Source organism: Xenopus laevis, chromosome 9_10L (genome assembly GCF_017654675.1).
Source record: "Xenopus laevis strain J_2021 chromosome 9_10L, Xenopus_laevis_v10.1, whole genome shotgun sequence".
NCBI classification, from domain to species: Eukaryota; Metazoa; Chordata; class Amphibia; order Anura; family Pipidae; genus Xenopus; species Xenopus laevis.
In genome coordinates, this window is record NC_054387.1 from 20,047,018 (window position 1) to 20,072,036 (window position 25,019).

The window sequence follows — 25,019 nt, forward strand, 5'->3', positions numbered from 1 at the left end:
CCGAATCCACTATTTTGGATTCGGCCAAACCCCCGAATCCTTCGCAAAAGATTCGGCAGAATACCGAACCGAACCCTAATTTGCATATGCTAATTAGGGGTGGGAATGGGGAAAAAAGTTTACTTCCTTGTTTTGTGACAAAGAGTCATGCAATTTCCCTCCATGCCCCTAATTTGCATATGCAAATTAGGATTCATTTCGGCTGTGCAGAAGGATTCGGCAGATTCCAAATACTGCTGAAAACGGCCGAATCCCGAACCGAATCCTGGAGTCGTTGCATCCCTAATTGTTACCAGCTCTTTCAGTAGGATAGGACTTGCAGTGATATTAAAAATGGGGGAAAAAAATAGCATGCGATTGAGTATGGGAGTTAGGCGTTATAAAAGCTGTGGTTCTTGTTTAATCATGTGCTTATTCAACCCATTATATGAATGCACATATTGTAGGTTTCATTTCTATACTGACCTGAAATATGGCATTATGACTAGTATATATAGTGCTTATTTTAAAGTATTCTTTTCAGGCCTTTATCATGCCACACTTTCCTAATAGAGCAAAACACCACTTCACACATTAAGCAGAGAATGGCAGTACTCCAGAACAGTTCAGTGAGAGCTGTGATTGACTAACTGGCTATTGTTTCAAACAGACAAGTGAATTGCTTTTTACATTTTTTTTTTTTAATATGGGATATCAAAATAAGTGAGACAGAAAACTTTGTTCCCTGTAACTGAGCAATGCTATTAAAGGGCTCCGACCGTAGCAAAATAGTTTTCCCCAGCAGAGGTATGGGCTTAGAGAGTCTGGACTTCGGCTGGGGGAAACAATATTCTTTTGGTCAGAAAACACTTCTAGTGAGCGCTATGCTGCCCTCATTGGGAGGCAGTTCCTGGTTCAACGGTCATGTTGGGACTCTACACACACACATATAATGAGGAGTTGCCAAGCTTGCTCAATGTGCACATGATGTAGGATCAGTCAGCTCCACCACCAATCTTTAAAGAAGAACTAAACCATAAACATTAATATGGCTAAAAATTACATTTTAAATACTTAGTCAATTGCACCAGACCAAAGTTTCAGCGTCTCAATAGCAGCAATGATCCAGGACTTCAAACCTGACAGGGGGTCACCATCTTGGAAAGTGACTTTCTATTCTATGTGTACTGTATATTGTGAGTGGGTCCCTAAGCTCAGTAAGTGACAGCAGCACAGAGCATGTGCAGTGAATCAGCAGAAAAGAAGATGGGGAGCTACTGGGGCATCATCAGAGACACAGATCTTTACTGCTAAATGGCGGTGGTTGCCTTGGGCTGGTACAGAAGCCCAAAACATAATGTACAACATTTCTAGCTACTTTAGTTTAGTTCTCCTTTAAGTTACACGCATGCACATTATGAGCAATATGGGAGACCATTTCATTATGTGCATGTGTCAAACATGCCTGTCTGTAACGGAGCATTTTCTGGTCAAAACAGTATTTGTTTCCCCCCCCCCCCCCCCCCCCCCCCAACCAGAGTGCGGGCTTCATTACGATACGAAATAGTACGATAGTTGCCTTTTTATTAAAAGTTAGTAACCAATAAGTGCTTTCATTTCCTTCTAATGGAACGCAATCTACTTTAGGAGACAATGTGAAAGATGAATACAGGTTAACTATATATTCCTACTGTATATGCTGAAATGTAGTACTTAAAACACACAAACTGAAATGGCCCAAATAACAAATGATCCAGAAACTGCACAGATAAATTGGGAGGCAACAATAGTCTTTACAACAGAACTGTTGTATGTTTTGTATAGTGCTCTTGCAGTTAATGCTTGCCACTTTCCAGGTTTCAACGTCTTTTGGCTTGGAGGACTGGTATTTACAGTTAAAGATTAAGTTCTCTTACAGAAATGACACACATTGCACCCAAGTGTTTAACCCTGATATGACCCTTTATTTATCCTGGGTTCCCCAAGAAATGTAGTCTGGACGAGTAGCTGCATGGTATTCATCTATTAACTGCTGTACAATTTCTCTTGAATTATCCAGCTCATCAAAGTTGTCCTTAAAGATGTCCTCCTTGCGGAACTGCTCCAAGAAAGCTTCACGTTTTCGCAGTTTGTCATACTGACGGCAGGTCCTTTCAAACAGCTGGTGAAATTAATATACAAATAGTTGAAGCAGAGTGTAGTATAGATGTGTATAGCCTTAAAAGCCACGCAGAGTCCATGTAATTATACTTCCTGGCTAATTGAATAATTATTTTTAATAGCGTGCTTCACATTACATCATTGCTATTCACAACTTGCCCATCTTTCCTTGTCCTTTAAAGAGGTCTATACTTTTTACGGACTTACATTTACACTCTCTTAAAACCCAAAGTAGGAGGAGGACATAGCTTATTATGCATACATCTCTACTCTATGGATACTTGTGGTTGCCCTATACAGGTACTCCAAGGGTTATGTACGAGATAGCGTCAGTAGGTTTGTTCTTAAGATGAATTTACTTTTTAATCCCATCTGATAGAGATCCCCCGTCGGGGGCCCCCATACACGGGCCAATAAGCTGCCGACTCGGCCTGTCGGCAGCTTTTATCGGCCCGTGTATGGCCACCTTTAGACAGATGTTTGTTTTAACAAAGTATTTATTTTTACCTTTATGTGCTCAGTAGACAACACACTCCAGAGGTGATTGGGGTAGGTGGTTTATTAAAGCTAAAGGATAATAAAGGCCAAGCAAACCATAGTATGTTACTGTAATAGCCCCCCTCTGTAAGAATGTGTTGTATGCAAGTCGGGTTTATGTAACTCGAGGATTTCCTACACTGGGAAGATATTGATCTTTTCTTTAGGGGTATTTTTGGTAAAATCAACGTAACAGCTTTGTTTGACTTTGTGCTTCATGTATTATTGCCAATAAAGTGTGTTTCAGATATGACAAACAACATGAGCTTTCCTTAGATGGTAACAGAAATAAACAATTTATGAATAGCTCAGAATACAGAGAAACCTCAATAATACATACCCTGATTTTAAGTTTCCCCACATTTTTTTTATTGTGGTCTCAACAATTTCCAAAGCATTTCAGTGGGTGCTTTTCACGGTTATTACATAATTGGTTTCCTGGATTTCACACCAAAATGTTGTCCTGATGTTGCTAAAAATGTCTGTCTGTCCTCTGCGAATGTTATTTTTAGTGAAATTAAGAGGTTTAAAATACTAACCAGAGGCACATTTTGCAACAGTTATATCTGTAAATAGTCAGATCCAATTAGTCTGCACCTCATACAATCATGCACAAATAAATGATTGTTTTAGGTCTTGCAAATGTTCGCACCTTTCTGATACACAGTGCAGGAAGGGAGAGGCGAGGGGTGGGGGTGATGGAAGGCAGGTTAAGGGGGACTGTTTTAGTGGGGTGATAGTTCTCCTTTAATATTTTAGAGTAGTTTTTTCAGAGTCAGTATCACAAACACATTTCTCTGATTTTACACTTTTTTCCCCTGGAAAATGTAAAATGGTGGTTCTACTGTACTTAATAAACAATACCCTCATATTTTACGGTCAATGTAAGGGAAGTTAAGCAAAATAGAAATTAATTTGTATAATATGCTTTGTTTCTAAAATAAACCATTTTTACATACAATAACCTACTCACCGAGGAGATATTGGTGTGATTGGCCATCATTAGGCCGCTGACCCGGTGTGCAGATGGCAAATAAGGTGACTTTCTTGACAAAGCAACTTGGATGCTGGCAGGTCCCCATGGGATAAAGTTTGCCAGCTTCCTCTCTCGAATCCTCTGAAGGCTTTTGTGCACCTAGTCAGAGTAAAAAAAAACAATAATAAAAGGAAATAACGTCCAAATATAATAACCTTATAGATTGTGCTACAATATTAATCTATGTAACATTTCTATCAAATGTAAGAGACATAAAACCAACAGACATACATCTTAAAGGAGAACTAAACCCTAAAGTTAAAAAAACCCTACCACCCTACCCTACATAGACCCCCCCTCCTTCCCCCAGCATAGATGCTACAAGGGCGCCATCTTCAGCCGCTTCGGAATCTTCAGAATGAGACCGGCGTAGCAGCGCATGCGCAGTTGGAGCAATTTTCTGTCACACCGAAACTCACGGAAATTGCCGAAGCGCTGGTCTCATTCCGAAGACTACCAAAGCGGCTGAAGATGACGCCTATGAACTCCGCTGGACAGAATCTGCATGGAGGGGTGAGTAAAGACTATGGGGCATTTGCCTGGGGTAGCAGCTAGGCTGGGGGGGGGAAGAGTCTATGTATGGTAGGGGGGTAGGAGTTTTTTAACTTAAGGATTTAGTTCTCCTTTAACCCTTTCACTGCCAGCCAATTTGGCCAAGTTGGAACTTCTATTGCCAGACCGTTTTTGAACATTTTTTGTTCTCACTTTTTCAGGACAACCTAAGCTTTCAAAATATGCTAGAATTTAGTTGTCATTCCAGTCCTGTAAAAAGATATGGGCTTCTAAGTGTATAAAAAAACAAAAAAAACAGTTTCACATGATACAAACGCATATATCAGAAGCATAATTTATTTTATGCATGAGAACATGGCAGATTTGGAAAGTTCTGTGTCTCCCGAACGAACCAATACCAAATATATATAATTTTATGGAGATTTCTCACTTCGATAGTTGAAAACTCCGAAGCAGTAAACTACCAAATTTCCAAAGCACTGCTCCACAAAACAGCATACATCTGATTTCATGGCCAAACATTCCACTAACAGTAGGTTTACCCTAAAAAACTACCCCTTATTGGAAAGAACAGATTCTAACGAGTTCAAAATGGGTAAATATATATTTGTACTCCAAACTACCAAGTTGCAATTCTTTCCAAAAGTTAGCAGTTTTTATAAAAATGTGTTACATTTTTGAAAAATTACCTCAAAGTGTCCAGTCTACAGCATTGTATCTCCCACATATCATTATATACCAAGATACAACACCCCAAATATGAAAGCCCAGGGTCCGCTGAACAGTTTGATGCCCAATATGCATAGGTGCACCTAAGTATGTGGCATATAGGGGCCCCAGAACGAAGACACCCCATATGAGTTATCAGTTCTGGAATTCCAAATACTGCAAAATCCGCAAATTTACATCATTTTTCAAGGGGAAAAAGTACAAAAATGTATGTTCACCCAAAACCATATACTTTTGGAAAGTACACATTCCGACGAATCTAATATGGGTATGCACATCTTTCTACTCCAAAGTACCAATCCACAAAGCTTTCCTACATTTCGCAGTTTTTATGTCATTACCGAAAATCAACTCGATATTGCAAATCTGAAGCATCGTATCTCACACATATTATATACCAAGATAAAAAACCCTAAATATGAAAGCCCGGGGTCCGCTGAACAGTTTGATGCCCAATATGCATAGGTGCACCTAAATATGTGGAGTATAGGGGCCCCAGAACAAAGACACCCCATACGAGTTATCAGTTCTGGAATTCCAAATACTGCAAAATAAGCACATTTACAGCATTTTTCAAGGGGCAAAAGTACAAAACTGTATGTTCACCCCAGAAAACCATATGTTTTTGGAAAGTACACATTCTGACGAATCTAATATGGGTATGCACGTCTTTCAACTCCAAAGTACCAATCCACAAAGCTTTCCTACATTTCGCAATTTTTATAACATTGCCGAAAATCACCTCAATAGTGCAACTCTGAAGCATCGTATCTCCCACATATCATTATATACCAAGATAAAACTCCCTAAACATGAAAGCCCAGGGTCCGCTGAACCGTTTGATGCCCAATATGCATAGGTGCACCTAAGTATGTGGCATATAGGGGCCCCAGAACGAAGACACCCCATACGAGTTATCAGTTCTGGAAATCCAAATACTGCAAAATCAGCACATTTACAGCATTATTCAAGGGGCAAAAGTACAAAAATGTATGTTCACCCCAGAAAACCATATGGTTTTTGGAAAGTACACATTCTGCCGAATCTAATATGGGTATGCACGTCTTTCTACTCCAAAGTACCAAGCCGCAAAGCTTTCCTACATTTGGCAATTTTTATGACATTACAGAAAATCACCTCAATATTGCAACTCTGAATCATCGTATCTCCCACATATCATTATATACCAAGATAAAACTCCCTAAACATGAAAGCCCAGGGTCCGCTGAACAGTTTGATGCCCAATATGCATAGGTACCCCTAAGTATGTGGCGTATAGGGGCCCCAGAAAGAAGACACCCCATACGAGTTCTGTAATTCCAGATACTGCATAATCAGCACATATACAGCATTTTGCAACAGGCAAAGGTACAAAAAACTAGGTTCACCCCAGAAAACCATATATTTTTGGAAAGTACACCTTCTGCTGAATAAAAATTTGCTAAAACTGTCTTTCTACTCCAAACTTACATACTGCAAAGCAATGCTAAAGGCAGTGGTTTTTATGATATTTCTGAAAATCTCCTAAAAATATTGCAGTTGGTCGCATTTATCTCACCCAATTTCTTACATACAATTGGAAAACACCCTAAATATTGATGCCAAGGGTCTAATGAACAGTTTGATGCCCAATATGCATAAATATACCAAAGCAGGTGGGCATGTGCGGACCCCAAATGAAAACAGTGCATAAGAATTTTCTCAGCTGTCAATTCGCCTTCTGTGAACATAGCGCCCTGACTGCATATAATGTGCCGTAAGACCCCCTAACAGTACAAAGACCCCCCAAAACCATATATTTTTGGAAAGTACACATTCTGACGAACACAAGAGTTGCTAAAAATGTGTTTCTATCCCAAATTATCAAAGTGTAAATGAGGCTAAAAAATTACATAAGGAAAAACAATGCAAGCATAAAACTGCAATAAAAATCACAAAAAAGCAAATACAAATAGGAAAATCAACGAAATAACAAAATAACTGATCCGACAGCGTGGTTAGAGGTCAGAATGCTTGATCCAGTAGTCATGCTGTGAAATCTAAAGTTTTTAGGGAAATAACATAAGGGAAACTTAGAAAATGAACTAAAAAAAAAAAAAAACAAACCCCTATAAGTGTGTGTTTGTGTATGCATGGATGTACAGCTCTAAAAAGTGTATAAATATTTGCATATATGTATTTAAGTATGTAAATATGTGCAAAAGTTTGAAAAATCTAAAAAAATCAGAAAATTAAAAAAAAAAACAAAAAAAAAAAACAAACTACTTTTACTAGTATGTGTACTGTGTATATGTAAATACATGTAAATAAGTAAAAAAAGGGGCACTTACCAAATCTAGATGAAGAGGAGTCCTTTTCAGTGCTTTTCAGTTGAGACACGCTGAGTCACTGCACCAGGAAGTGCGTGGGCGGAGCAGGAGCATGTGCTGTGCTGGTGCTTGCGACATGGAAGCTGCTGAATCTGTTGCGTCTCTCTGCGACCCTGGAGTGGAGGATCGCCGATCTTTTTCAGGTAAGCTCGTTGCCTAGGGGGTTCTGCTGCTAGCTGCTCCTCTCTGCACGCTGATTTTGCAGTGTGTGCAGAGAGAGAGAGCTGTTTTAGTAAAGAACGTAGCTCCTACGTTCTTGGCACTTAAAGCCTTTTTTCAAAAGAACGTAGGAGCTACGTTCTTGGCAGTTAAAGGGTTAAAGGACTGATGTTTCAAAACATGCAATTTCTGACTGCCTTTCTTCCATCTCTTTCCTATTGTTTCCTCTTTTATTTCTTATGAATTGCAAGTACAGTACATGTATAGGACCGGTTATCCAGAATGCTCGGGACCTTCAGATAATGGATCTTTCCGTAATTTGGATCTTCATATCTTAAGTCTACTAGAAAATCATGTAAACATTAAAACAAACCCAATAGGCTGGTTTTGCTTCCAATAAGGATTAATTATATCATAGTTTGGATCAAGTACAAGGTACTGTTTTATTATAACAGAGAAAAGAGAAATAAAAAAAATTGATTATTTGTATAAAACGGAGTCTATGGAAGATGGCCTTTTCATAATTCGGAGCTTTCTGGATAACGGGTTTCCGGATCCCTGCATAAGTAATACATATTGTGGTCAGTAACGTAACTAGAGGGGCGGGCCCTGGTGCGGGATGCGCAGCCGGGCCCCTCTCCGTACGCTATTTTCGGCTGGAATCCAGTGGCATGCAAGCTGCCGGGGGGCCCTGAGGGGGGTGCGGACCCTGGCCCAATTGCACCCCATACTCCCCCGGTAGTTACACCATGGATTGTGGTGAAACATTAATCTCATTGCTAAATTACATAACATAAAAAAATCTAATTTAAAAATTATGAAATATATATTTACAGATGCAAACAAACTCCTCAGTCTTTTTAAGTTGCACTACCTAACAAATATGAGCCTAACCCGAAGAATAAGTTAAAATATTGCATTTTATCTTTCTTCTAACTTTATTTTCTATTCTCTTTGAACAAATTGTAAAATAATATATCATTTCGTTATTGGACAGTTTGGGGGAATTTTCTTTTGTCCCTGTGGTACACAGACCCCTATAGCCCACAATTCTACACCCATAACCACTTTTTTGTCTCCATGTCATATTAATAACTGTTGAAGAAAAAAAAAAAAAAAAAAAACCTGCATACCTGTGTAGGATCCACCTCCCCTTGAATGATATTGAGTATTGCAATATAGCAGTGGTTGGTTTGCCTGTCACGGCCAGTGGATACCATAACATTTTTAGGCTGCAGTAGCCTTCTCATGACATCCAACACTGTAGTCTTACGCACACTGGCCACCTATGAACAAGAGAAAATGATTACTTGCATGCAACTTTAGTATTTGCTTTTAAAGGGGAGTATAAAATGATAGTATTTTTGTTCTCTCTACTTAATATAAACAAAAAAATATTTACTAGAAAAATAGTCAATTGTGGTTTGATAAAAATGTTAGAATTTACTTTCTCTAGTTTACTCTCAAACACACTGGAGTATATTTATCAAAGAGTGAAGTTAGAGATCACCTCAGTCCTCTAGAGTGAAATTCCTCCTTTAAAAATCCCGTGGAAATGAATGGAGAGAGGCGGTATTTCACGCTAGCAGACTGTGGCGATCTTTAACTTTTTAACTTTAACTTTTTGATAAATATACCCCACTGTGTAGTCACCAAACTACCATAAATTCAGATCATAGTAAACATCATAGTCAAAGCCGCGTTAATTACAGCAGCTTCTTTAAATACAAGTTGACAATAAGTCAGGGAGCTCTAGATACTGGTATAGAAAATATCCACACAGCGAAGAGATTTAAAATAAAATATTAGAAAAAGAAACATCAGATCTGGCATATCAAACAGCAAAAATCACACAGAGGTACCCGTTTATAATCCTCAAGGTTTTTAGATCGAGTTCTCCTAGGAAGGTCCTTTTCGCAAGTAATAAATAGTTAAAAAAAAACAAATAAAAACAAAATGGTTATTCATTCACAATGTAGTCTTCTGTGCTTAGCTCTGGACAGTGGACATACAATGTCTACAATGGTAAAGGTGAACATAGTTTTCCCAGCTGCCCCTGGTCATGTGACGTGTGCCTGTGACTAGGAGAGAAATGCTTTCTGGCAGGCTGCTGTTTTTCCTTCTCAATGTAACTGAATGTGTCTCAGTGGGACATGGGTTTTTTTACTATTGAGTGTTGGTCTTAAATCTACCAGGCAGCTGTTATCTTATGTTAGGGAGCTGCTATCAGGTTACCTTCCCACTGTTCTTTTGTTTGGCTGCTGGGGGGAAAAGGGAGGGGGTGATATCACTCCAACTTGCAGTACAGCAGTAAAGAGTGATTGAAGTTTATCAGAGCACAAGTCACATGACTTGGGGCAGCTGGGAAATTGACAATATGTCTAGCCCCATGTCAGATTTCAAAATTGAATATAAAAAAAATCTGTTTGCTCTTTTGAGAAATGGATTTCAGTGCAGAATTCTGCTGGAGCAGCACTATTAACTGATTCATTTCGAAAAAAAAATTTTTCCCATGACAGTATCCCTTTAAAGAGGTTTTAAATACTAACCAGATGTATATTATGCCATGGTTCTGCCTGTAAATGGCCAATTCAAATAAGTCTGCCTCTTATACAGTCCTGCATCGATCACTTATTGCATTAGGCTGTGTATGTGACTGACAGAGAGGCCTTACACATGCCCCCCACAGTGTAACATTAACGCTGCAATGCTTAAGCCTTGTTATTAACACAGTAAACATTGTATATCTAAGTACAACAGACTCCTGTGCTCATATCCTTTCAGTACTTGAAGAAAAAGTTACTTTAACGCATTTCCCTGATTTTACATCATTTTTTCCTGGTCCCCTGAAAAACATAAAATGGGGGTTCTATTATAGTTAATAGAAGGACTAGTACATAGATAAACTCTCTGTATAATGAATACTTCCCACTCTAAAAGCCAGGCACAGCTGGGAGAATGGAGACATATGCTTATACAGAGCTCATTATCTTTGTTTAAACTTACAGGGGGAGCAAGAAGAGTAATAATGGTTTAATAAAAATAAAACAATAACCCATTAATACTTCATAAAAGAAAACAAATGGCAGATATTTCCAGGGCTGAATTTCTGTGCAGTCAGGGCCCTTACATGAGACACTTAAAATTCTGCATTGTTTCCCTCCTTTATTTTAGTGACAGAAGCATCAGCTGAACTTATTTTCTTACCGACTGATCAGTAGTCAGCGGTGTGTATCCTGTCATCAGGAAGTGTAGACGAGGGGTTGGGATAAGAGAGGCAATGAGACCAATCAAGTCATTGTTCATGTATCCTGGGTACCTAAGTGTGGTGGTACTGGCAGACATGATGGTAGAAACCTAAGAAGAAGAAAAAAAACATGCTTCTGTTACCTTTACTCCACTTATGCCATGCCTTCCTGGCCATTCCATTTTAATCTTAAGAACAAAATGCATGTATGCTTTCTTGGCACACAGTTGAAAGTTTTCCATTAAAATAGGGCTGTCATCAGTTACATACAAAATGTTATATCAGCCGCAGTCAGTTTTTCAAAGTAAAACATTAAACTAAAGCTACTTGACAATTGACTTACAATAAAAGATATGACCTTTGACTTAGAATTATGAATACACCACTAAATTAGACTTCCTTTAGCAGTAGATAACATATTTTCCATAACAACATCCTGCCTGAGATCGCTTATGCACAAAACGAATGATAATTAAGAGGCATAAGCTGTTCCTCTATGTCCACCTAGTGGTTATGACAACGAACGTGTTGGAACATGGACTTTATTAATGTAACATGCTTTGTAATGTGCTCAGATGCAGATATACCAAACCAACCTGTCTAAGAGAACTCCTAGTACAGGGTATGGGATCAGTTATCCGGAAACCCGTTATCCAGAATGCTCAGAATTATGGAAAATCCATCTCCCATAGACTCCATTTTATCCAAATTTTTTAAAATGATTCCTTTTTTCTCTGTTATAATAAAACAGTGCCAGCACTGAGGGCAAATGTGGGGAGGAAAGGAGGCTCTGGCAGGGCCCTATGTAGTGGGGAGTGGAGAAGGGGCAGTGCAGACTAAGCAAGGCAGGTTTGTTAGAGTTATGAGGGGAAGTAGGGGACAGAAGGGTAGGGGGGCTGGACCAAGGCTTGTCCAAAACAACAGATGTGCCATTTTGGGTGAGGATGCTGGGGAGGAAAGCTCTGAAATGGCATGTATAGAACAGGCTGACTTTAAGAGCACCCTGGGAGGCATTGGCTCTAATACCTAATCTAATTGTGGGGGAGCGCAAGTAAGGAAAGGCAGATTTTAGTTCTAGGGGATTCAATTATTAGAAAGGTGGGTAGGGTAATCTGCTGCAAGGACCCTTCATGCTGAACAGGCTGCTTGCCTGGTGCTAGGGTTCGGCAAGTGGTGGAACGAGTGGACAGATTATTGGGAGGGGCTGGGGAAGACCCAGCGGTCTAGGTACACATAGTTACCAATGACAAAGTTAGAGGAGGTAGTGAAGTCCTCATGAATGATTTTAAAGAGTTGAGGGCGAGGACTTCCAAGGCCCTCAAACTAATACATTTTAAACTAAGTTCTGTTGGGCTTAATAAAGTCGTTTGCACATGGATAGGAGACTGGCTACAGGATCGGGTACAGAGGGTGGTTGTTAATGGTACCTTCTCTACTTGGAGTAAGGTTCTTAGTGGGGTCCCTCAGGGCTCGGTATTGTGTCCACTTTTATTTAACTTGTTTATTAATGACTATGGGGGGGTATTGTAAGTAATGAATCCGTGTTTGCAGATGACAAAACTATCCAGCCCAATTAATTCCATCCAGGATGCAGCATCCTTGCAACATGATCTTGACAAACTGGCAATCTGGGCAGATAAGTGCCAAATTAGATTCAATGTTGATAAATGTAAAGTCATGCACCTGGGATGTAAAAATATCCAAGCCACTTATACCCTTAATGGGACTGCACTAGGCAAATCCATTTTGGAAAAGGACCATGGAGTCGTTGTAGATGATAAACTTGGCTGTAGCAAGCAATGCCAGTCAGCAGCATCAAGAGCAAATAAGGTCTTCAGCTGTATTAAAAGGGGCATTGATTCAAGACAGGAAGGAGTCATTTTTCCACTGTATAGAGCTCTGGTAAGGCCCCATCTAGAATATGCAGTACAGTTTTGGTCTCCATCACTCAAACAGGACATTATTGAATGAGAGAGGGTACAGACATGGGCAACTAAACTGGTAAAATCTTAGCTATGAGGAAAGACTGGCCAAGTTGGGGATGTTCACGCAGGAGAAGAGGCGCTTTAAGGAGAAGGAAAGGCAAAAATCATGCTCTGCCTCCCTCTAAAGTACTTACATTGATGACCTTAATCGCTATATTTTCTGCTCAGCAATCCGAATACAAAAGCATAAAATCGTATTTGATGTTCTGCTCTGCTTCAGAACAACATGGCGGCCATCTTGCTTATGGATTAGAGGCTTCCTTCACCTCTCTGCGCATGTGCAGAAAAAAAAAACTTCCCCTCACCCCAGGAGCACGTCACACATGACTTGGTGCTCAGTTCCAGACAGAAAGGCAGCGAGTGCGCACAATATAATCTTGTGTACACAGTAAGTTAATTCCTCTGTCCACCAATGTTTATAATAGGCATGCTGCCTACTGTAAAAATGCTGATTTAAAAAATGTCCCCTCGCTGCGCACTGCAAGCGCTCAACGTTGCTATGTAGCTGTTACCTTCAATAATAAGAAAAAAAAAACGATCATGCGTCTCCATAGATACGAGGCACTGCCGCGCTGATTGGTTGGGGGAGTGTGTCCAGGGGTCAATGTGTGTTCAGCCTCTGAAGCATGCGCAACAGAATAGAATTTGGCCTAACGTGACTCAAGGCTGTCTTGGGCAGCAGGGAGGAAGCTGCATGCAAATTCTGTGACGTCACTGGAGCCCTACGCTACATTCTAATCAGAGCGCAGTTCCTGCTACTAGACACCAGGGAGACAGCATTTACTATGTTCTATAAGTAATTCGTATACCAGCCTTGTGATAGAATGTTACTTAGGATTTAGCTTTCCTTCTCCTTTAAGGGGAGATATAACGATGTATAAATATATAAGGGGATCATATAATAATCTCTCTAATGCTTTATTTACCAGTAGGTCTTTCCAGCTGACACAAGGTTCTCTGGAAGGTTTACATTTTACGGTTACTTCTTTAATATTCTCTTTCTATTTAACCCTGTCTAATTTATCTTCCAGTCTGCTATTCAACCACATCTAGACCACAGCAACCAGATAGCTGCTGAAATTCTAAACTGGAAAGATGTTGGGCAAAGAGCTGAATAATACATAATCTACAAGTAATATGAAGAACATTAAATTAAATTATTTTTTTGGGGGGGGAATATATGTAGCAATGCTTATTTAAACCTAATATATTAAGTGCAGCAAATGATAACTTACCAACTGGTTGATTTGAGAGAATGAGGGGTTTTGTATGTGCAGCCTGTCTGTAGCAATTCGATTTAGAGCTGTGTTATCTAAAACCACCTGTAAAAGAAGAATGGCTTTTATGGAGATCACCGTACAAACATAATTGTTAAAAGGCCCATGAACACAAGTAAGGGTTTTATGAAATGTAAAGTTACTCTACTCTCCCATAAATAATGTTAAATTAGTGTTTAAAACAAGGCAAATAAATGGTACTAAGCCAGGATTGGCCGGTCTCGGCGCACATAGGACTGATCTCAGCAATAAAACGTTCAATATACCGTAGTCTTGTGCCAGTGCCCTTATGGGCTACAAGCATATTGAAGTTTCACGTGTTCGAGGTGCTGCAAGTATATAATCAAAACACTAGAATATACAATGGATGGCATAATGATTAAAGATTAAAAATAGACAGCTCTGGAGTATAGTTATGCATGGATTTTTAAAGTTATACTGCTATGACCGTAAGCATCAAGTACTCTAGATCAGATTCTGTGGTACCGAGGGCTGGAATTTTTCTGGCCTACGTGGGAGAGGGCTGATAATGGAAGCCAGTGCTGATCATTCTCTGTTTTTAGACCACACCCATGTTATGACAATAGCTTTTAAGACCATGCCCACATTAATGGAGATAACACACAAAAAAGCCAAATGGTTGGTGCTCACTGCAGGGATATCACTCAATGTTAAAAATTTAAGCCATATTAAAACATACCCTTGAATCCAAATGCCTCCTCCTCTCCTATGGATTAAACAGCTCCCCCAGTACATAATTAAACACTTTAGGAGCCTCTAACAACAATTTCCAAATGTTAACTATATTTTTTTAAAAATTTCAAAATAAAATATTGAAAAAGCCGTTTGCTCTTTAAAAAAAATAAAATAATTTCAGTGCAGAATTCCGCTGGAGCAGCACTATTAACTGGTGCGTTTTGAAAAAAACATGCACATTTTCCTGTGACAGCAACCCTTTAAGCTTAGGTTTTCCAGGGCGGGACTTACCACACAGTCTGCATTCTGTGTAAGTCTCTTAAGTGTTAGAAGGGAGTTGTAAGGCTGTACCACAACATCACTCATTTCATCTTGGTTTGGGAAAACAGAGTATGTCTGGACCAACTTCTTGGGATACCTGGATAAAGCATGCAAGATGTATTATACCTTTGATGACATTTTGTACTTATCCAAGCTGGACAGGCTCCTTTAAATTCATCATGATGCAGAAAAATGTGCTGCGTGACTATGGTGAGTTTTTTGTTTTAAAACAGTTGTTTTCTAATGTGGCTATGTAAGTGATGTTAGGTGTTATGGTATGATAATAATAAAGGTATGAAACTCAAATTACTTCTCACCTGTCATTTAATCTCTCCAAAAGGTAAGATCCTAAACCAGAGCCTGTTCCACCTGCTATTGAATGGCAAAGCACGAATCCCTAGAAACAAAAATTGGGCAAATCATTACAACGCACTATGGATAACATTTAAGTAAGATCACGGCTGTGCTGGTAGATCATGGTTAATTGAATATCTTCATATGGAACACTTAATGGGATTGTGATTATGACTCCAATGTAACTTGGCCTTGTTTTTGGGATCATTGTCCTACTGAAAGATGAACTTTCACCCAATATTCAGATTTTTAGCAGCTTCAAACAGAATTAAGTCCCCTCTTTTAAACTATCCACTCTTCCTTTTATCTAAACAAGGTGTCCAGGTACTGAAAAAATTTATTTACAATCACTGTGCTTTGCATGAGTGAGAATACATTTATTTTTGTTTTGTGACACGGAGTACATATCCTTCTACCGACATACATTTAATTTTCTATAGCCTGGCCCTCAGGTAACATTGAACAAAAGTGCTCTCAAAATAGTTTAGGACATATTTAATAGAAAATTAAATATTTTAAAAATATTTTAATTTTTAATTTTTTACAGAAAATAATTCTCAGTCCCCAGTCTTCCCAAGAGCATCTAATGAAGTTTCCATTTTCAAGTCAGGAAATACAATCTGCACAGCACTAATCAATTACACAAAAGAGCATTTACCAGAATTCCCTGTACTGATGCAAAGTCCCTCTTGCAGTAAAGACAACAAAAAACATGTCCAAACAACCAGAACCAAAACCCAGAAACTAGAACCTATAGAATCCATAAAAAAAAAATAGCACAATATATAGTGTAGCAATATATAGGCAAAGAGCTATAAGATCAATGTAGTGTTTTTGTCTGGATCACCGGCTGGACAACAAATTAAGTATGTTCTTTACCTCCAGACTATCACTGCCATCAGCTTCTCGGTCAATAATGTCAAAGATATCTTCATGAATTTTTTCACCCTACAGAGGCCATGAAAACAAAATACGTATAAACAACAAGGTATGATAAAGGCAATTATCCCAGTTATTATTTCATTGCTCAAGGGCTGTAACAAGGAGATTCTGGTAATGGAGAGGGAGTACTGGTCTAAGTAAAATTGCTTTGTGTATCAATACTGCTTTGCCCGACTGCTTTGCTTGACTCCAAAAGCACCCAGTTGTAAAGCAGACACCGTCCTAAACTTTCTTACAAAATTGCTTTAACCTGTGAGAAACCACTAGCCCAGTTGTTTCCAGCACCACCTCCATGTTCAGACAGGTAAATGTTCTCAGGGTTGTACAGGTTGGCATATGGAGAATTAAGTATAGAGTGGATAACCCTCGGTTCTAAGTCCAGAAGAACAGCTCTTGGAATGTAATGCTCATCATCAGCCTAAAAAAGAAAAGAAAAACAAAAGTCAAATGAAAGCCAGTGCTTCTGCCCTTTTTAGTTGACAGCAGCTGCTGGGGCAGGTAAGAATGCTTCCAACACAAAAACAGTAAGGCATTTCAACACAGAAAGTAAAACATAGCAAATCATTTTGTATAAATAGTCAGTGACAAAGCAATTGATTTGGCTTTGGTTTCTGATTTCTAAGCACATGGAAACAATGGGAAGTGGTCTCTGCTGTCAAAATAGGGTGGAAACATAGATAACAATGAACATAGTTTGCATAGTGCTATGTCAGCACCATATAGGGGACTAATACATAATATCTACAACAAAGTTTTTATCTGCCATAGTTTAAAAGAGAACCTAACTGACATTAATTAGTTCAGTATTTAATGTGTAGTTTATGTATTTTAGTAGTGTCTGTATATTATGAAAATTACCCGTTTGGGTTCAAAAGGATGGCAGAACATATACAGAGACTATACACTGTAGAGTCTCTTAGATCTTTTATAGCGAAACTCCAACTGCTGAACTACAACTACCATCTGTTCTGTAAGATGTATATTCCAAGTGTCCGTGACTGCATCACGCAATAACCTTTTATTCATAGTTGTTAGAAGAAATTAGCAGCAATTTGACTGCCCAAATCTAAACCATTGCAGAGCACAATGCGTTGCTAAACAGATGAATCTTGATTTGTTAAAGCAACAATAACACCAAAAAATGTGTTTTAAAGTAATAAAAATATAATGCAGTGTTGCCCTGCACTGGCAACTGCTGCGTTTTCTTGAGATACACTACTATTGCTTATATAAATAAGCTGCTGTGCAATCATGGGGGCAGCCATTCAAAGGAGAAAAGGCTCAGGCTACACAGCAGATAAGCTCTCTAGAACATAATGGTGTTATCAGTTATCCACTATTTAAATTGTGGCATATAGCCTTTTTCCCCCCCAATTTCTGCCATTGCTACACAGCAGCTTGTTTATATAAACTATAGTAGTGTTTCTGAAGCAAAAAGAGAGATTTTTGTTCTTAACGTTACCGTTACAGGCACCATGGGGATGAAGATCCTGCAGCTGGAGAATCTTGTTAAATGTGGCTCCTCCTCCTGCTCTGGGCTTCATCCCCTGCCTCCTCCTACAGCCTTCAGTTTCAACCGAAGAAGGAGCATACAACTCAAAACAGAAGAGGAACCTCTCAACCCCCTTAAAACTTACATGACTCCTAACAAGGAGTAACTAGGTAACAGTATTAATCAGTGTCAGTACAGGGAAGGAAGGCCTGTGTCCCCCAATATAGAACAGGAGAAAAAGATTTAACTGTAAGTACAAAAATCTCTCTTTCTCTAGCCTAATTGGGGGACACAGGCACCATGGGGATGTCCCAAAGAATCCCAAGAGGGTGGGACACTGAATTTCCCCTTTAGTGTGGTGCCTAGCCAATAACAGTCTGTAGCACCTTCCTCCCGAAGCTAGCTTCAGCTGAAGCCTGTGTGTGTAGCCTGTAGAATTGTATGAAGGTGTGTAGGGATTCCCATGTGGCTGCTCTGCAAGCTTGTTCTGCTGATGCCTGATTGCCCAGGAAGGGCTGATTGAACATGTAGTGTGAGCTCCCACATTGATTGGTGGAAGTTTTCCCTTCACTGCGTAAGTTCGAATGATCGTGGAGCGAATCCACTTGGCTAAGGTTGTCTTGGAAGCTCGAGTTTCCCCCGAAAGGATTGGAGTCGCCCTCTGAGAGGGATCCCTTCGGGGATGGGCACTCCTTCATGCTGAGCTGGACTTGTCCTTAGAGGGCTTGGGGGGGTGCCTTAGCAGATAACCAACTGGATCTCTGCTTAATTTGGAAGCGCGAGAAGGAGTTGGGTTTGGGTTTGTCCATCTGGACCTTCGTCCTATTGCCATGACCAGAGAACGGTGCACCCTTGAGGAAAGGGAATATGTCTGAGAATCGCCTGGAAAGTTGTACCCTGTGATCAGGGGTTTTCCATTGGGTCTTGATGATTTCATCAAGCTGCTCATATGCTGGAAAAATGTAGGTGCTCTTTTTTTGTCTCTTAAAGATATTCTTTGCTGGCTCGACAGTGGCAACATATTCTTTGCTGGCTCGACAGTGGCGACAGTGTCTTCGATGTTAAGAGTGCTTAGCACCGCCTGTATAAGACCTTCAACCTCTCTGAGTTCTAGGAATGTCTAGGTCTGGATCTAGGGGGTCATGATCTGAGTCTTCTTCTGAGAGGAGCTGCCCTTCCTCATCTGAATGAAGGAGCTGTTCCCTTGGGGAATCTGGAGGTGAGAGTGTGGGGCATTTGGTGCCTCCAGGGCGGTGAAATTTGGTCTTACAATTTGTGCCTGAGAAGGAAACCCGTGCCTGAGCGTGTATGAGCCAAGGACTTGGAGGTCCTGAGCTCTTCTGTTTTGTCTGCCATAATGCTCCTTCCACCCTTGGTTAGGATAATGCAATGGTAGGGGTGAAGAGGCAGTACCCCTATTGAAAGAAAAAATTATTTTTTTAATTTTTTTTTTATATATAAAAAGGAGGCAGGGGATCCCGGCCTAAGATGCAGCGAGTAGTGGCAGGCTCAGTCTCTTAGGAGACAGAAGAGAAAAGGCAGAGGGGGGAATTGTGTTAGCAACACGTTACCCCCAGCCTAATGCTGCATAACAGCGAGGGAGATACTTGTCTCAGTGTTTATGACTCCCACTCACGGGTTGCTGCCGATGTGAGTAGTCCTGGTCCCTGAAGCGTGGACCGTGTCTTGGGAGTTCTAAGGGAGGAGAGGCGGAGTGAGGCCGAGTTGCGCAATGCGCAAGGGAAGCCGGTTGTCGGAACACTACCTGCGCAAGTGTGAGGAGTGAAGTGGAGAGGACCGGAACCGTTAGAAGTGCGTGTACAGCGGGCGCGAAGGGTTTAACGCATGGATTGGCGCCAAGGTGCGTAAGAAGGAGAGTGCCTGCCGAGGGGGAGGGAGAGATTGGGTATGGCAGTGCAACACGGTCGCAAGCAAGGCAGCCGTATCACTGAGGGGTCCACGAGGGAGGGAAAGCCAGGAAGACCAGTAGCCGAAGCACTTATTTTTCGGTGTTACTGTTCCTTTAAAGGAATGACAATATAATGAATTGCCCTGCACTGGTAAAACGGTTGTGTATGCTTCAGAAACAAAACAAGCTGTTGTGCAGCCACAGGGCAGCCATTCAAGCACAGGCTATATAGTAGATAACAGATAAATTCTGAAGAATCCCATTGTATACTATAGAGCTAATCTGTAATCTGCTGCTTATCCTGTGCCTTTTCTCCTTTTTCAGGTTTAATCATAAGAAAACACACAAGAGATCTTAATCACAGTTTCTTGCATTTCTTCTTCATGGTGTGGGATTCTCTCGAGTTTTCATACAACGATTACCACAAATCCAAACTATGACTAATGATAAATCTGCCCCTTAGATTTGAACCTGTACAATAGGGTTATATTTTCGGACTATGCTGCCAATGCATACGTTGATGTCTGCACAGAGGAGCCTGGGAACAATAAGAAACATGGTGGCCTTGCAATTTTTTTCCAAGCTGGTGCATTTTTCCCCAAAATAACACACACACACTTTGCCTCATGGTCTGGCCTGCTGTATGTTACAAAACTTTTCTCAGGGACCATTCTGTCAACAGGAACATCAAAAGGTACACAAAGACATGGGGCCCCAGCCTCCCCACATGCACATCTGAAGGAAAGTCAACTAATCCTGTTTGATATTTGGTCCCTCATTCAATCTGACCTATTCATATATTGGAATTCCATAGGGTGTGACCTAATGCAACAATACATTTGTTTTCAAAGGTGTTGAGCTTCAACCTGCTTATCTGTTTAGCTCAAACTCACACGCCATAACAGATTGTGTCATTCTAAAGTATCGTAATACAAATAGTCCAGTAACATGAAACATGTTAGGAGAGAGGAGCTCAATGACCATGGAGCACTTGAGGTACCTCTGTACTTTTGGTATGGTTGATTTTCTTTTTTGAATTATGGATAAATTTAATTTGTTTGTGCACCAAATAAACATTTCATCCATGATACTGCCTACCATTTGTATTACTATATTGTTTATTCTGGGTCTAGCACAGTGTTCACGCATTTATCGTGTGAACTATACCCAAGTACTTCTTATAATTTATTATTATCTTTCTATAGTATTGAAGACCAACTCAACAGGACATTGTGGGGAAATGACAAAACATACGTTAGCTGCCATGTTGAATCTGCCAACTATTTACTCTCAAATCACACACCTTCCATCTGACCAGTCAGAATTACATCATTCCATAGAACTGGTAAAACTATGGAACAGCATACTGTTGCAAAGGAAAATGAATTTTAAATGATACAACTCAGATGCAGTTGAACTGCAGACTTTCAACTTTAATTAAGTGGGTGGCTTGCATAAAAATACGAGGAACTAAAGCTTTTTTTAAAACAATCACTTCATTTCAGGGGCTCAAAAGTAATTGGACAATTGACTCAAAGACTATTTCATGGGCAGGTGTGGGCAATTCCTTTGTTTTGTCTATCAATGAAGCAGATAAAAACCCTGGAGTTGATTTTTTTTGGGGGGGGGGTGTGTTTGTATGTGGAAGATTTTGCTGTGAACAACATGCGGTCAAAGGAGCTCTCAATGCAGGTGAAACAAGCCATCCTTAAGCTGCAAAAACAGAAAAAATCCATCCGAGAAATTACTACAATATTTGGAGTGGCTAAATCTACAGTTTGGTACATCCGGAGAAAGAATGAAAGCACTGGTTAACTCAGCATCGCAAAAAGATCTGGACGTCCACGGAAGACAACAGTGGTGGATGATTGCAGAATCATTTCCATGGTGAAGAGAAACCACTTCACAAAAGCCAGACAAGTGATCTACACTCTCCAGGGGGTAGGCATATCGATTTCCAAGTCTACCATAAAGAGAAGACTGCGTGAAAGTAAATACAGAGGGTGCACTGCAAGGTGCAAGCCACTCATAAGCATCAAGAATAGAAAAGCTAGATTGGACTTTGCTAAAAAAAAAATCTAAAAAAGCCAGCACAGTTCTGGAAAAACATTCTTTGGGCAGATGAAACCAAGATCAACCTCTACCAGAATGATGGCAAGAAAAAAAAGTATGGAGAAGGCGTGGAACAGCTCATGAACCAAAGCATACCGCATCTCTATAAAACATGGCGGAGGCAATGTGATGGTTTGGGCGTGCATGGCTGCCAGTAGCACTGGGACACTAGTGTTTATCCATGATGTGACATAGGACAGAAGCAGCGGAATGAATTCTGAAGTGTTCAGAGACACGGTCTGCTCAAATCCAGCTGAATGCAAATTGATTGGGTGACGTTTCATAATACAGCTGGGCAACGACCCAAAACATACAGCCTAAGCAACCCAGGAGTTTATAAAAGCAAAGAAGTGGAATATTCTTGAATGGCCAAGTTAGTCACCTGATCTGTACTCAATTAAGCATGCATTTCACTTAAACTTTCAAACCAACTGAAAGCCGCTGCATTAAAGGCCCAGCAGAGCATTAAAAAGGAGGAAACCTAGAACCTGGTGATGTCCATGAGTTCAAGACTTTAGGCTGTCATTGCCAGCAAAGGGTTTTCAACCAATTATTAGAAATGAACATTTTATTTTCAGCTTTTTAATTTGTCCAATTACTTTTGAGCACCTGAAATGAAGCGATTGTTTTAAAAAAAGGCTTTAGTTCCTCGCATTATTATGCAATCTTTTTGTTCAACACACTGAATTAAAACTGAAAGTTTGCAGTTCAACTGCATCTGAGTTGTTTCATTTAAAATTCATTGTGGTAATGTACAGAACCAAAATTAGGGAAAAAAATTGGCTGTCCAAATATTTATGGACCTAACTGTATGTAGGTAGGACTGCCACCTTTTGTAAAATAAAAATCTGGCCATGGGACAGGTGATGTTAGGGGCATGATGTCAGGGAAGGAATGATGAGGTGTATGGGTGGACACTTTACATCAGAGCAGCAAAACAATCCCTATTTCCCCTAGGTTCTCTCCTGATGATAATTGCCTAGTGTTGGCTGGAGGAAGGGGCACGCCCCTGAAACATTACATCACATGACTAAATAAACGTGCAGGGGATATCCCCGCTACACTAGCCTTTTTTGTGTTTGGCAAATTTCTGTTTTGACACTTTACATCAGAGGACAGGGCTATGAAAAGACGATTGGCTTGTTATTCAACACTGGACAGGTGGCAACCCTACATGTAGATTTTTAATTTAAAGGAGGTTGGTTATGCAATCTAGAAGCCTATAAACCTGTTTGGTTTAACAAGCCAATTCTGTGCAAAGACTCATCTACCTATCTGACTTGTGAAAATTGTTATGTATACCGCTAAACTTCTCACCAGCATATATGTTTTGAAAGAAAATCTGCTTTCTATTTTAAAGATAAAATGAAATGTCAGCTGGCATTAAAGGACCAGTCACAGCATAATCTTCAGCATACTAAATAAATGAGCATCCCTTTATGAGAAGGTGTAATCAGATACCTTCCTGGTTCTCCCTTTGCTGCTATAGAATCTTCTCTGGCACTGATGTTTAATGATCAGGCCTGGCTTGCAATCAGCATTAAAACATTAAATTTAGTGATGTTTCAGGACACGCACCTGATAAAAAAATACATCTTTCCTGTCGGTACCTTCAGTCGCGAACTCTTCCACAATACCTTCAGGGCTGATGCCATGTTCTGCACATAGCTGCTTCCAGAACTCAAATCCAACTGAAAGGAAAAAAAAAAATTACAGAAATTGGTTATTCGAATAATACGAGGCACATGGTTATTACATTATTTCCTATATGATATAATTTAGCGGCATATGATCATGGTGTTAATCCAAATAGTGACTCTGAGGGATGACCCCAGATGTGACACTGTTGGATTTTAATATTTATACCCAAAATACATAAGTTTTGCCTTTGTACTGAAGGTGAACCCTAAAAAAAATGAAACCCCAGAACTTTGTTTTTAATTTAACAAACAAATAAGATCATGTTTTTACTACACTGTTAATTATTGTTGTTGTTTCACCTGGTCAGTAGCTGTGTGGTAATTGTGTACAGGCTGGCCCAAAACCCACAGGTCTCAGACAATTTGCAATTGCTTTTCATCTTTTAAATATGTGGTTTTTTTTTTGTTATTTAGCTTTTTATTTGGCGGCTATTCAGTTTGCAAGGGTCTCCACTACCATAGCAACCAGGCACTCACTCGAATAGGAGACTGGTACATGAATAAGAGAGGGCTTCAATAGAAAGACTAGTAATAAAAAGTAGCAATAACAACAAAATAACAACAAACATTTAGTGTGTTATAGTATGACTAATTCTAAGCATTTTTTTCAATCAAACCAGTCTTCATTTTGTATTTGTGATAGTTTTTGAATTATTTGCCTTCTTTTCAAACTGACCCCATCTAAAAAAAAACAAATGCTCTGTAAAGGCTAAACGTTTCTTGTTATTGCCACTTTCTATTACTCCTCTTTCTATTCAGGCCCTCTCCATTTCATATTCCTGTGTCTAACTTAGATCAGTGCATGGTTGCTAGGGTAGTTTGTACCCTAGCAACCAGACTGCTGAAACTGTAAACTGGATAAAAAGCTAAATAACAAACAAAAAAGATAAAAACAATTGTAAATTGCCTTAGAATATCACTCTATATTAGAGTAAAAGTTAATTTAAAGGTGAACAACCCCTTTAATTAATGTATATGAAAAGTTGCTTAGAATAACCCCCAAAGATGGGAGGGTTTTATTATTTGGTTTCAAATGTCCCTTAAATTGATATAAGAAAAGATAAAAGGCAGTTGTGTAGAAAGCATGAGGTGATTCACAGCCACAGTCTCTGACAGACCATGAAGCCACGTGTTTATTGAACTGTTATTATCGAGTAACATGGGAAATCCTCACACAAAATCTTTGCACTGCCTCAGTACAAACAAGCCCAGAGATGCATTAAGAAGACAGACGAAGGAAAACAAAAGCAAAGCAAACGAACAAAAAAACCCAATGTACGGCAAATTATAAAGGTGAATCGAATAAACTGACTCTGATTTCCGCACTGGCCAAGTTGCAGGGTGATAATCTCCCGTGGCATGATGTAGCCTGAGAGGAACAGGACTTCACGCCTCACCTCCCGCGCTGACACTATTAGCACTGCACAGAAGCGCAGGTGTAGGTAGCGGCTTGTTCCTTATCCTCGGAAAGGACCTGACGTCACGGTCATGTGATCCGGTCA

The 25,019-nt window shown here is 39.8% G+C and overlaps 1 protein-coding gene and 1 pseudogene across 2 annotated transcripts; both read right to left on the bottom strand.

Annotated features, from left to right (window-relative positions):
- LOC121398140 overlaps positions 1 to 25,019 on the bottom strand; it is a 123,940-nt pseudogene that overhangs the window by 52,930 nt on the left and 45,991 nt on the right.
- Positions 1,547 to 24,997, bottom strand: tubg1.L (tubulin gamma 1 L homeolog). Of its 2 annotated transcripts, NM_001090573.1 has the most exon segments (11): positions 1,558 to 2,140; positions 3,650 to 3,811; positions 8,616 to 8,768; positions 10,690 to 10,839; positions 13,950 to 14,036; positions 14,979 to 15,105; positions 15,326 to 15,405; positions 16,242 to 16,310; positions 16,555 to 16,722; positions 23,396 to 23,508; positions 24,830 to 24,923. In NM_001090573.1, coding segments are annotated over 11 exon segments (1,356 nt in total). In that variant the 5' UTR covers positions 24,879 to 24,923; the 3' UTR covers positions 1,558 to 1,942.